General features: G+C 44.0%; 1 protein-coding gene across 1 annotated transcript; it reads right to left on the reverse strand.

The window, feature by feature from the left end:
* Positions 1–11,971: 11,971 nt before the first annotated feature.
* On the reverse strand, positions 11,972–12,904 carry LOC116634883 (homeobox protein NANOG-like). Its single transcript, XM_032408347.1, has one exon. It carries the CDS (start codon positions 12,902–12,904, stop codon positions 11,972–11,974), a length of 933 nt encoding a protein of 310 aa, XP_032264238.1.
* Between the last annotated feature and the right edge of the window lie 1,702 nt (positions 12,905–14,606).

The raw sequence follows: 14,606 nt of genomic DNA on the forward strand, positions 1-14,606 counted from the left end.
GCAAACAGGGCACGGCGAGCCCGGCGAGCAGCTGCAGCGGGAGCGGCCGGGCCGCCGGCAGCGCCTCCCTCCCGCGGGCGCCGGCCCCGCGCCTCATGCCGCCGCCGCCGCCCACCCCCTGCGCCGCTAGCGCTGCAGCCGCCGCCGCCCGCCCCGCCCCGGAGCCCCCGGCCGCATCCTCCCCGGCACTGCGCGGGGGCGGGAGCTCAGCCCGCCCGTCACCCGATCCCCGGTCTCGACCCCGGCCCTCGGCCCACCCGCCCAGGTACTAGGGTCCCGCCACCCCGGCCAACCCCGCCGCCGCCGCTCCGCCGGCCCGGACGCAGGCTCCTATATGGCTGCGGCCTGAGCTCTCTCGCCGCTTCCGCCTCCTCCGGCCCCGCCCCGGCCCCGCCCCCACCCGGGCTTTCGCCCCTCGCCCGGGCCCGCCCCGCACTGCCCGGCGCTTCGGGGAACTCCCGGCGCTTCACGACCGAGAAACTGTTCAGGCCGGGTAGCGTGGCCCCGCCCACGCGGCCGATTCGCAGCCCCTGCGGCCCATCGCCTCCCCGCACGCCAGCCCAGGAAGAGGTGGTGCCCGCTGGGAAGCCAGTTTCCGCCCCTCCAGAAAGGCGAGCTGATTGACAGGCGAACTGGACAATAATGGCAAGCGCTTGGTCGAGGCTCCCGTGAGTCTCTGTGCCCCTCTACTAAACAACCAATCAAAACGTTCTTCCTCTTGGGCGGTCTCGAGGCCGGAATTGGCTGCCAAAAGAAAGAGTTCATTGGACCGCACCGGAGGAAGCCGCCCTAGACGCCGCTCCTGGATGGGCTTTGCTCCCTTGTGGTCTTTCCAGATAGTCTCTGGGTTTTGCCGAAACTACAGATGGAAAGATCGGGGGGGGGGGGGGGGGGGCGGTGCCTGGGGGCTGAAAAGCCTATTGGGCAGAAAATCTTGATTGACGTGGGTGTAGGCCAATCAACGCTCCTGTAAAGGACTCCGGTGTCTCCCAATTGCAGATTGCAGTGAGCATAATGGCGAGTCTGGGTTAAGCTGGGGTTTCAGTCGCAGTAACATGCAGCAATCATGTTATTGTCATCGCTCATGGTTCTGGAGGTTCACTGGGCTTAGCTAGATGGTTCTCGTTCAGGGTCTCTCCTGTGGGTGGAGTGGCATGGCTGGGGCTAAAGTCATCTCAAGGGCTTCCCCACTCAACGTGTTTTATTGCTTCATGTTGGCTATCCACTGGAACCTCAATTGGGGTTGCTGGAATGCCTACACAATGGCCTCTCCGTGTCGTCTTGACTTCCTGTCAGCGGGGCAGCTGGGTTCCTAAAGCAAGTGTCTCAAACAACAGGAAGTGGAAATTGCTGGTTTCTTAATGACAAAGATTCTTTGTTTGACCAAACTTTAGTCAGACTCCAAACCTTCTCCTAGACCCATCTGTGCACTTTCTTGTAAAATTCAGTTTTAGCAAGAACCCTCTACCTCCTTACCTGCTCAGGTCCCTTAGCCTCAGCCATCCCCCGGCTGATGTCTGATCACCCTGGCGGGCCTTCAAAAGAATCCTGTTAGGTACTTCGGCCACAACAACCCCGCCTTACCTCCTAGTAATTTCTTCATAGTAACTTTACATTCACTCACCCCCAACTTGCTCCTTGGCTCCAGATTCCCACTTAGCCATGCTGTATTTGGAGTTGAGCCTAATCTCCACTGCAAAATTGTGTTGGTGTGGTCCTTAATACCTATTGTAATGGTCCTGAGTAAAGTCTGTCTTGCCATTTTTAACAAGTGACACTGAATATTTTTTTCTTTAACACTGAAGGCCTGGGACCAGAAACTGACACAGACTCTTTATTCTGTACTGTATTAGTGAAGCAGCCATAGAATAAGATTGATGGGAGGAAAGTTAAATAGTTTTGGGGGGCTGTGTTTTAAAACTTCCAAAATCCACCATCTGGCCACAAATGTTGTATACTCTTTCCACATGCAGTAAACACTCACCTCCTCCCCAGACCCCTGCAAAGTTCTCATCCCATTACAACATTAAGGTTCGGGATTTTGTGAGGTCCTGGAACAGATGAGGCTCTTTGGCTGCAGTTCCTCGGGTGTACATTAAGTGGGTCTTTCAAGTGGCTCCTCTGGATGAAGATGTGTGAGTTAAAAAGACAAATGATCTGCCCCAGCCACTACCACACACCTCACAGGCAATAATATGAGAGGCACAGGAAACTTACCTCTATTGACATTTTTCTTCAAAGAGGGGAATAGAAGGCACACTAGATCATAGACATTCTAAAATCCAGTTGGGTAAATGTTGCCAGTTCCTTGCTTAGGACTTCATCATACTTCCTGGGAATACTCAGTGGCTCTTATCTCCATCCTCTGGACTCTTGATTCCGCCCTCTGAGTTATCCTTCCAGTTCCTTAAAAAGTAGCCCATGTTTACAACTCAGTAGTTTTCTCAGCTGTTTTCCATCCGTAGTTGTGCAGGGGTCTGAAGTACTCTCTTCACGTGGTACTCTCGTTGTCCCTTTTAAGCCAAACTGATACAATTCATTTTTAAGCTTTGTGGGTTTTGGGGAATCAATTTATAATCTACTCCAATAAATAAAATCTTTGCCAACACGTATCTGAGGGGCAAGCTTTGCGGCATTGTTCTGGCTCTGGTTTCTCTTAAGGTTACAGTCAGGATATCAGCTGGAGCTACAGTTATCTGAGGGCTTACCTGGGGCAGGAGGATCCATTTTCAAGCTTACTTGCATGACTGTTGGCCAGAAACCTCAGTGCCTCATTTGGGACCACAGGGCTGCCTGAGTGTCTTCAAAACATGGCATCTGGCACCGCACCGCCCCCCTCTCCCCAGAGTAAATAAACCAAGACAGAGAAAGGAGGCTGCACTGTCTTTTATGACCTGGTCTCCAAAGTCACACATTATCCCTTCTACTTTATTGCTGCTCCATACAAGCAAGTCACTCCATCTAGCCTCCACTCAAGAAGAGAATTTGTTGGGGCACCTGGGTGGCTCAGTCGGTTAAGCATCTGCCTTCAGCTCGCGGGTCATGATCCCAGGCTCTGGGATAGAGCCCCACGTCGGGCTCCCTACTCAGTGGGGAGCCTGCTTCTCCCTCTCCCTCAGCAGCTCCCCCTGCTTGTGCTCTCTCTCTCTCTCTCTCTCTCTGTCAAATAACTAAATAAAATCTTTAAAACAAAGAGAGAGAGAGGATTTGTCTCCATCTTTTGAAGGATAAATGTCAAAGAACTTGACATATTTTTAACCAGAACAGCAATGTTCATTATTATCACTTAATAGGTTTTTGAAAGCACTAAACAACACAATTGAATCAGAAAAAGAAACTAGAGATATAAAAGTAGAAAAAGGAGGTTAAAGTTATCACTATTTATAGATTATATATTCATATACCTGAAAATCTCATGGGGAAACAAGTAAAAATTTAATAACATAGTGGCATACAACATGAATATTCATAAATCAATAGTTTCATACAAAGAGCATTGACACCATAATGAAAGAAAAGGATCAATTTATAACAGGATTTAAAAAGATAAAATATCCTGGGGCGCCTGGGTGGCTCAGTCGTTAAGCGTCTGCCTTCGGCTCAGGTCATGATCCCAGGGTCCTGGGACCGAGTCCCACATTGGGCTCCCTGCTCAGCGGGAAGCCTGCTTCTCTCCCTCTCCTACTCCCCTGCTTGTGTTCCTGCTCTCACTATCTCTCTCTCTGTCAAATAAATAAAATCTTAAAAAAAAAAAAGATAAAATATCTTGGAACTAACCTAACAGGAAGTGTAAAGAACTATGTGAGCAAAATTTTTAAATTCTCAAAATAAACACAAAAGTACACTGAACATAAAATACTACATCCGGTATTATAATGGTAGTTCTGCTTAAGCTAACCAGTAAATTTAATGTGCTTCCAATAAAAACACTGACAGAATTTTTTAATTGGACAAAATGATTCTAAGATTAAAATGGAAAAGTAAATGAGCAGAAATATTCAAAAAAAATTTTAAGTTTAGATATTAAAACATTATAAAACCTAAATATATTAAAACAGTATTCATTGATGAATGGATGAGCAAAGGAAGAGAATGAAAAAATCCAGGAACAGATCAATATGCATACGGAAATTTATTATGCAATAAAGCTGGCATCTCAAATCAGTGAAAGAAAATGGACTATTCAATAGCTGGTTTGGGGATCAACTTTAAGCACCTGAAAAAGCTTATACCAGAATACATTCCAAATGGCTCAAATTTCTTTTTCTTTAAAAAGGCTTAAAAGGATAAAAAGCAAAATTATAAAGCACTAGAAGAAAACGTGGGAGAACAATTTTAGAAACTTGGGAAAAGGCTTTTGTAACTATGACACAAAATCTAGCAATCTTAAAGGATTGATGCACTTGACAACATAAAACTATTACTTTTTTTATAGTAAACACCACCATAAGTAAAATTTAAAAAAAAACAAACTATTTAGAACTTAGATCATGAATAAAAGTTGTGTTTCCCTAACATATTAAGAGATCCCACAAATAGGGGTGCCTGGGTGGCTCAGTCGTTAAGTGTCTGCCTTCGGCTCAGGTCATGATCCCAGGGTCCTAGGATCGAGGCCTGCATTGGGCTCCCTGCTCTGCAGGAAGCCTGCTTCTCCCTCTCCCACTCCCCTTGCTTGTGTTCCCTCTCTTGCTGTGTCTCTCTCTGTCAAATAAATAAAATCTTTAAAAAAAAAAAAAAAGATCCCACAAATAGATTAAGCAAAGTATGGTGAAAATGGCATTTGTATTCCAAAGAATACGCAAGTTGGAGTACATCCATTTGAGTATATGCACATAGAAATTCTCATTGAAGAGAGCAACTAAGTTGAAGGGCTGCCTCCTGCAACATAATCTAAAACCTGGTCACTAGAGTTTTATATTGCCAGTAATGGGTGAAGATGAGCAGCATCTGAAGAACACTCTGGTCTTGCTGTTTTGCAAAATTGTGAAAGCAGCTGATACAGCTCTGAACAGAAAGGCTGCTATAGCCATGGTCAATGATCCCATACCTACCATTTTCTTCCAATTAAATGTGACCCTGGGGATCAGCTAAAGGAACAACTGCTCTCCTTATACAATCTTTATCCAGTCAGTACTTAGTAACAGCTACTGAACAGGAAGATACAGCTGGTAAACAGGAAGAACAAGCTCTTGATGGAGAAAATCGGGTCTTAGAAATGTTCACATTTGACTGCTGGGATTGAAAAGACCTACCTGCTTGGACTTCTGCACAGCAATTAATTCTTCCCCAGGAAAAATTAGTGATAGATGATATAATTTTCAAATGCTAACACGTAGCAAACACCCTTTCTGTGTGATGGCTCTTGGGCTGCTTAACCATTGCAAAAGGTGTATCCTTTCAGATTCGGTCTTTGTTAAGATGTTCATGGGTGCTAGCATCTGAATGCTTGCATCTCTTCAAAATTCAGATGTTGAAATCTACCCCCCACCAAGGTGATAGTATTAAGTGGGGCCTTTGGCAGGGATTATGCCCTCAAGAATGGGACTAGTGCTCCTATAAAGAGAGACCCACAGAGCTCTCCCCCTCCCCTTCTGCCATATGAGGATACAGTAAGAAGTCTGCACCCCAGAAGATGCCCCTACCTGACTACACTGGCACCCTGATCTCAGACTTCCAGCCTCCGGAACTGTGAGAAATAAGTTGCTGTTGCCTGTAATCCCCCAGTCGGCTATATTTTGTTACAGCAGCCTGAAGAGACTAAGGCAGTGGGGTACTGGGGATACCTCTGAGACATGCCGAGGTTTTGGAAAAGCAGTGCTGAGTATCCAGTGAGCCAGAGTGTCAATTAACTTTTGCTGGGTAACCAACCACCTCAAAATGTAGGGATTTAAAACAACGGCCATTTACTCAGTTCTGTGTGTCAGAACTTTTGCTGGGCTCAATTGTGCAGTTCTTCTGAGCCCAGCGAGGCTTCCTCATGCATCTGTAGCCAGCAATGGCTCTGCTGATCTTGGCTGGCTTCCTTGCATGTCTGGGGTTCGGCTGGGACATCTGGGCTGACTTGAGTCACACTACATGGTCTCCACTCTCCAGCAGACCATGTCTGCCTTGTTCTCATGGTGGTGGGATGGGTTCCGAGAGACAACAGGCCAGTGTAAGACCCCGGCCCAGCACTAGAGCGCCATCACTTCTGCTGAAATCTCTTGACCAAAGCAAGTCATAAGACGAGCCCAGATCGAAGGGATGGGGAAATAGATTCCATCTCTTGGTGAAAGCAGATGCAAAATCACAAAAATTATTTGGCATAAATGCTGACAAGGAGCAAAGATGCTTTTTGTCTGGTGGTTCTTAAAATGCTTCACCATTATAAAACACATTTTTCAGATTCTCTCTTTGAGAGAAATGGGAGAGGGACTGGAAAATTGTGGTCATTCTTGTGAACAACACACACAGTCAGGTAGGTAGCAAGATGTTTGAAAAGCTTCAAGTCAACTGGATTTAAAACTAGCAAAATTTGTTCCTGGAACAGTTAACAAATATGCTCATTCTTAGATTGGTGGATAACAATGCCATTGGGTGGGATTTGATAACAAGTCTCTTTGCTTTTAAGATGAGAATGTTACCTTCCTGGTTCTGTTTGCATGGAGAGAATGCCCTGCAATCAGATTTTGAGAACTGGAATGGTGTCAAAAATAATGTGAACATCATATAGACCACATGACCACAAAGATGGGCCAAGTGCTCCTTTGAATATAACATAGTAGTTAGACTCTGTAGCTAGATTGCCTGGATTCAAATTCAAACTCTGCCAACTATGAGTGTGTGATCTAGGACATTAACTCAGTTTCTCCATCTATAAAATGGAGATAATAGTGTATCTCCCTCATGGAGTTATGAGGATTAAATAAGTTAACACATTGTTGAGCTTAGAACTTGGCCTGGTTCATGTAAGTGTTTGCTCTTGTGTGTAACCTCTGACCCATCTCACCAACAAGAGTGAGTTGACTACTAAGTCTTGGACAAGCAGGCAACTCAAGGACAGACATCTCATTTGCCAGTGCCCTTGCTGCCACCATTCACGGTGTTTTGACCACGTCATAAAATCCAACAAGGGATGAAATGTTACTTGACTATATGCAAATGTGGACAGTCTCTAGTTTATAGTCATTTTACCAATACCCGGAGCCACTTGGGAATTTCTTAGATTTTTTTACTCAGCAAAGACTGAGCCACGTTTGACCCTGGAGAACTATAGACCAGACAATCCAAAGATGCTTCCAAGTGCCCTTCATCTTGAGGAAAACAGAACAGGTAATTTTTTTTTCTCATAGGCACATTTAATATAAAATTATGCTTCTCCAAAAAACTTAATGATCTTTCTTATTTTTTTCCTCCGACTATGTATTTAAAATTTTTTTAAACCTACAGAAAAGCTAAAAGAACAGAAAAACAATCAGCTATATATTCTTTAGTCACATATTATATTTCACTCTTGTTAATTTCTCTACTTCTGTTCATTTGTCTACTTATTCGTTTAACCATGTGATTAAGTTGCAGCTTTCATGATAACTCATGCCTAAATTCTTCACAGTGTATTCTTTTTTTAAGATTGTATTTATTTGTTTGAGAGAGAGAGAGCAAGTGCTCAGGGGGAGGGACAGAGGGAAAAGAACAAGCAGACTCCCCACTGAGCATGGAGCCAACGCAGGGCTCCATGCACGACCCTGAGATCATGACCTGAGCTGAAATCAAGAATCGGATGCTTAACCGACTGAGCCACCCAGGCGCCCCATTCACAACGTATTCTAAGAGGACAGAAACAATCCATCATGATTCTAATGTCATTTTTTAGAGTTTATTTACAGATAAATTGAGGAGAGTACAGAGAGTTCCCATATAATCTATACCTAATTTCCCTTCACATAAGTTACTTTTAGGCGTGGCCCTTTCAAAACTCTCAGGGAGTCTTGGCATTCTCTTTTTTGGGGGTAACATATTTGGTTTCCTTTAACATCCAGACCTGATGGACAGAATTTTACATCACTGGACATCTGGACTTTGGGTAGGGTGTTGACTGAATGGGACTTGGGGTTGTATCCCTTACACGAAGAGTCACTGTGTTCTGTGGGGAGGGCATAGGTGTGCACAGACATTTGGTGGCCAGAAAGGTGGATGGACTGTAGCAGAGTTGTTATTTTGCCAAGCCACATTTCTTTTGTTGAGCACACAAATAAGGTACAGTTCCCAGTCTCCCTTGCAACACTAGAGATGGCCATGTCGTTATGGAAGTCCTAGGCAGTGGAACACAGGTGGGAGTGCCATTTGCCTCTTCCAGGCCCTCCCACTCTAGTTCTCCCTTGCAATTGTCCATGCTTGTTCTCCCTTTATCATCGAGTCAGATGCAAAGTATCCAGTGGGGGACTGTGAAGCCTAGGGGCTAGTGGAGCCCCTGATTGGGCCCAGGGCACCAGATCCCCGTTGTGTCCGTGGAGCAGAAGAGCGCCTGGTCTGCCTGCATCTTGCTGTACCGTGGCTGAGAGCTGAATGTTTGTTTTACGAAGCCACTATGCTTTTGGAGATGTACGCTGAGGCAGTTAATGTACCTGCGCCACCCCAGGCCTGGCTCCATGCCTTAGTTTCCCAGCGCACTATAACAGATTCCTGGGTGGATTAGAACAACAAAAATGTATTATCTCACAGTTCTGGTGGTCACAAGTCCAAAATCAACTTCACTGCACTCAAGTCGAGGTGTCAACAGGCTGCATTCCTTTTGGAGGTTCTAGGGGAGAACCTGTTTCCTGGCCTTTTCCGGTTTTCTGGAGGCTGCTTGCATCCCTTTGTCCCTACATCGCTCCAACCTCTGCTTCTGCTGGCATGTCTGCTCCTCACTCTGACCCTCCTGCCTCCCTCTTTCGCTTATAAGGACACAGTTGATGACAGTGGGCCCACCTGGCTAATCCAGGCTAAACTTCCCCTCTCAAGACCCTTAAATTAATAACACCTGCAAAGTCCCTTTTGCCATGTAAGGTAAAATATCCAAAGGCCCCGGGATTTAGGACACAGACATGTTTGGGAGCCGTTCCTCTGCCTGTCACCCTCCACTTCTTCACCTCTGCTCAGCATCCTTCTCAGTGAGGGCTTCACTGACCAGTCTTTGGAAGATTCGATCACATCCTCACCTTTTAAAATCCTCCTTCCCTGATTTTTTGTGGTCCCTTAGTCTTTGTCACTATCTCAGGTATACTACATTTTTCTTATTTATCTTTTTTCTTTGACTAGAATGTAAGTTCCAGGAGGAGAGATTTTTGTCTGCTTTTTCAATGTGATATTCCTAGTGCCTAGAACAGTGTCTGACGTTTGAATAGGCGTCCAAGTGATGTGGGAAGCAAAGGCAAAAGAAAAATTAAATTTCCTTACTATCTACAGCCCATTGAAAAGTCCTTCAAACAGGCAGAGTGACATTCCTCTAGGGACTCAGCTGCCTCGATGTTAATACTTTGCTAAGGGCAAAAGGCAATCTTAGCCCGATCCCCAGGATCCAGAAAGTCTTCTTTAACATATAAAAATTCCTTTGTAACTTCATCTCTACCCCTCAAGATACATGTTGATAATCATCCCCCAAGCATATGGCCCACTGATATACATCTGAAGGGTTTCATGACTAAGGTTTTATTAGACAGTAATAAATGACCTTTTCCCAACAATAGCTAGGCCCCTCAAGGTCCTGGAAACCTTGCGTCCAAAATGCCTGGGAGGCTTACGCCATCCCTAACCCCCTCCCAACTTGAAAGTACATAATGGGCCACTCCTCCTGACCCCAGTGCAGCTCTTTCTGCCCACAGATCCTGTCCCCAGGCTTTCATAAAGCCACCTTTTTGCACCAAAGATGTCTCAAGAATTCTTCCTTGGCTGTCGGCTCAAACCCCAACATCTTTCATACATCACAAGTACTTGTTGAATAAATGATTTTTTTAAAAGATTTATTTATTTATTTGAGAGAGAGCACATGTGAGAGCATGAGCAGGGGGAAGTGAAGAGAGAGAGAATCTCAAGCAGACTTCCTGCTAAGCACAGAGCCCTACTCGGTGGCCCGATCCCAGGACCCTGAGATCATGACCTAGCCAAAACCAAGAGTCAGACACTTAACCGACTGAGTCACCCAAGCGCCCCAATAAATGATTTTTCAATAGAATGGAATTACATTTATGTTGTAGTACTTATTGCTCAAACAATACATTTGATTGGTAACTTGAATCAGGCTACTTGCTATTTCACCACGATACAGCGTACCTGTCATTGCCAGAAGCTGTGATCTTGGGGATGTAGTCCCAGAATTCCCAGTATTGTAGTTAATACATTTGTTCATAGATTTCCTATGAGAATGTGTAATGAAAAGAAATAGCCGCTAACTGGAAAGCATTCAAAATGGAGTCCATAAGCTGCTTGACAATTGCTAAAGTGAAAGGACCATACAACATAAATAACATCAGTGTTGTTTACCACAAACACTTCTAGATCAGTGCTTCTCACACACGAACATGTATATGAATCGCAAACCATATGAGTCACCTGGGGAGTTTGTTAAAAATGCAGTAGGTCTGAATGATGCTCATGCTGCTGATCCGCAGAATAGCAAGATCTTATATGATATTAAAACCAGAAAATAAAACCAGAAAAGGTAATAATTTTTCTCCTGCAGGAAAGATGTTAAAAACCGAGGTCTGGGGACCTAGAAAAGCAGGAATCAATCTGCCCCAATTACCCAGGGATCATTGATGTGCTAAGAGGTTTTCTGAACTGAAATACCACTTTCTTTTGCCAAACGGCATGCTCCAAAGACTGGTGTCTGTCATGTAAAAATGCTGGTTTAAATGTGCAGGCAGGAAAAAAAGGCACACTGGACCCAAGGAAGCAAAGGGAAAGATTGGAAGGCTTATTTATTTATTTATTTATTGGTAGAGGTAAGACTTTCATAAAACAAACAAATTTCCACAAATGAAATTATATGCCGCATCGCAAATCCTCTTTCTTCTCTCTTCCTCAGGTGAACCCCCTACCTCCACATCCTTGTTTGCAATCTGGAATGTATTCTTTCTGTTTTCCCCAACTTTAAAATCCTATGTCATGCACACATGGGTTAGTTTTTCTTCCTTCCTTCCTTCCTTCCTTCCTCCCTTCCTCCTTCCCTCCCTCCCTCCCTTTTCTCCTTCTCCTTCTTCTTCTCCCTCTTCTTCCTCTTCTCCTCCTCCTTCTTCCTCTTCTTCTTTGTTATTGTTTTTGGCACCATGAACAGTACACATCTGGAAGTGCTGGTGTAATTTATTTGTTTTTTTTTTGTTTTTTTTTTTGAGAAAACCAAAGTGGTAAAAGTACATAGCTGAAAACAGACACAAATGCTGCTGAGTTTATTTTTTTTTATTTTTATTTTTTTTAAAGTGTGTATTTTATTTATTTGTACTTAAACCTATAAACCAATCAGCCAAACTGGTACTATTATCATGACACATTAAAATACAAAACATCTTTCTACAAATACTAGAATAATGAACAAATTAACAGTTCTAGTAAAACATCACAAGGGACAGAGGAAATCAATGAAGCACATTATAGCTTAACCCTTCACCGTTAGAGGTTATTAACAAGAAAAGCCTCACAATCTCAGAAAATACAAATTATCCTTCATCATACGTCTTTGTATCTTCACTTCCTATTCTTGAGGTTAGATTCTAGAGCCTAAAGATATCCACATTAGTATTGTATCTAGTTATCTATAGCGAGAAACACCTTTTATCATGTTGTCCATAGAGCCAACGCTACTGAAACCTCTTTGACTCCAATCGTACCCCCTCAAGGGACACAGTAAGAATAATGGAAAACAGAATATCGAGGCAGAGATATATAGGACCTAAAAGACAAAGCCTAGGAGAATAACAGCCACCACCCAAACTGAGATCGAATAATATACTCATCGTCACACATCTTCAGGCTGTATGTTCACAGAGTAATTTGGGAACAAATCCATTATTTGCTGGGTACTAAAATACTTAGCAGATTGTTGTATTACGCTATGGCTTTCCCCAGAAGTTTCTAAGATGGACTCCAAATCACTGATGGAATTTTGCTGGAACTGGATCTGGGGCTGCAGAGATTCCTCTCCACAGTTTTGGAGCTGATTGTTCCAGGCTTGGGGGCACCAGGTCTGACTGGCCCAGGAATGGTTGCTCCAAGACTGGCCATTCCAGGAGTGGTTGCTCCAAGACTGGCTGTTCCAGGTCTGGTTGCTCCAATTCGGGTTATTCCAGGTCTGGTTGCTCCATATTGGAAGGTTTCCGGAAGTGTTCCTCAGGTATCCCTGGTGGTAGGAATAGAAGCCTGGGTATTCTGCGGTTGGTGTGCTGTTCTGACTCACACTCTTGCTCTCCTTTGGCCAGTGGTTTTTCTGCCACCTCTTACATTTCATTCTCTGGTTCTGGAACCAGGTCTTCACCTGCTTATAGCTAAGGTTCAGAATGTTGGAAAGTTCTTGCATCTGCTGGAGACTGAGGTATTTCTGTCTCTGAAATTGATCATTGAGGACATAAAGTTGGGTCTGAGAGAACACGGTCCTGATCTTCTGTTTCTTGCCCTGGGCCGTATCTTCCTTCCTCACTGTTCTCTCCTCTCCAGAAGTGGGTGGTGGTTTTACCCTGGGACTGGTGGAGGAGTCGGGGCTGTCCTGAACAAGCAGATCCATGGACGAAGGAAGAGGAGAGACGGTCTCTGCGTGGGGTGTCTCAGCAGATGACATTTGCAGGGATGCATAATTTTCTTCAGGCCCGTAAATCTCAGGCATTGGAGAAGAGTCCCTAGAACTGGGTGCTTCGGGGCCAGGCGGGCATAGGGGCAGAGCTGGATCTGCACTCATCTTGGTGAGTTAAGGGTAGACGGAAAAAAAAAAGAGCAAGATTGTAAGAAAGGCCCAGGCTTATGGATCTAGGTGGAAGAGCTGAGAAGAGTAGAAAGACCTCCAGATGTTAAGAGTCTGAGAAAGACAGGATGAAATGCGTCACCACTGCAACAGTAAGAGCCAACCAGCCCAATGGAGCCCATGCTGCTGAGTTTATAACAAAGCTCAGACCCCTGCCCCAGTCTCCCTCATCAGGAGACTGCTACTTTCCAAAGCAGCTACTTTCAACCTTCAGCAATTTCCTTCCATACTTTTTTCTAGATATTATCTATTTACTTTTTTACAATGGCAGGTGAGGATTCAATGATCTATATACTCCTGCCTCGTCAAAGTTGTCACAGCTCTTTGATTAAGTCAGCTTTCATTATTATTATGTTTAAATATTATTCACAGATGAGGATATAGTATATTACGCTACGTACTTTGCTTTCCATGTGCTTGTCAATTTACCCACATTAATTCCCTCCCCAAATCTGAGAAAATCCCCCCAATACATGCACTCATCAGGTGAGTCCCCTCCTTTTGTCCCCCTCTTTCTTTTTCTCCTCTCCTTGGACACATTCCTCCCAGAGCCTGCTCTCCCAGCATTTCAGTCTGGGCTGGCTACCCTCCTTACGGCTGTTGAATGGTGTCCTCATGACACTTCTCTTCACCATCCGGGTTTGAAGACAGGCAAGTGAATGGAGGCAGGACAACTGGAAAAGGTGATGTAATCCGCTGTATTCGCAGCGTCAGTGAGGCGGGAGAGCTGGACCTCCTGCTGTCATGCCTTGCATCTCCAAGACAAATGTGGTTCGGGTCGAGTTATCATTTTATAAATGCTTCCAGTATGATAGAGGATATGGAAATTGCATCCTTTTCTTTAACTACTATGACTATTATTTTTACTTATTTTGATTACTTCCCTAGGTTAGATACATGTATTTTTAGAAACTCAGTGTTTTTTATGCTCCAGTTATTTAAAATTATATATAAAGAACAGTTTTTAAATGCCATAGCTTCTTTTTTCCTTTAGACCTTAAAGGGTGCCAATATTCACAAAGTTGGAGCAGAACCTTACAAATGTTCCTGTAACAATAATTAGAGCATTTCTAACACAGAGATTAAGTTTTCTATCTCTGGCCTCAGATAATCTGGTTTTAAAACTTAGTTACAAGCTTATGGGCTACAAGATCTTGGGCAAATCAATTAACTTCTCCATGTCTCAGTCTCTTCTGTGAATTGGGGTTGATGATAACACCTGACTCATGGGATTGGAATGAAGACTTAATGCATCTAACGTGCTGAGCACAAATCCTGACACATGAGAAAGAACAATCAGTATACAGTGTTTATTACATACTTTCAAGCTAAAATGTAAAACACCAGCAAAAATCTGAAGTGTGAAAATGTGCACAACAATTTATTGTTTTTAAGAGATTTGGATAAAGAGTCACTGAACTAATTCATTCGTGTATACATTTGTAAAACAAATATTAAGACTTGCTATAGTATTGCTATGTTCCAAGTATTGTGGACAGTGCTAGAAACACATACATGCTTACAAAAAAAAAAAAAGACTGTGTAGCATTATCATAGCCAAGAGGTGGAAGCAACCCAAATGTTTGTTGGCGGATGAAAGGACGAAGAAATGCGTATATTCATACAATAGAATATTATT

This window comes from Phoca vitulina, unplaced genomic scaffold, assembly GCF_004348235.1.
Source record: "Phoca vitulina isolate PV1807 unplaced genomic scaffold, GSC_HSeal_1.0 scaffold10, whole genome shotgun sequence".
NCBI lineage: Eukaryota > Metazoa > Chordata > Mammalia > Carnivora > Phocidae > Phoca > Phoca vitulina.

Coding starts and splice junctions, on each gene's coding strand:
- LOC116634883 (XM_032408347.1), bottom strand. CDS start 12,904: ATGAGTGCAGATCCAGCTCTGCCCCTATGCCCGCCTGGCCCCGAAGCA.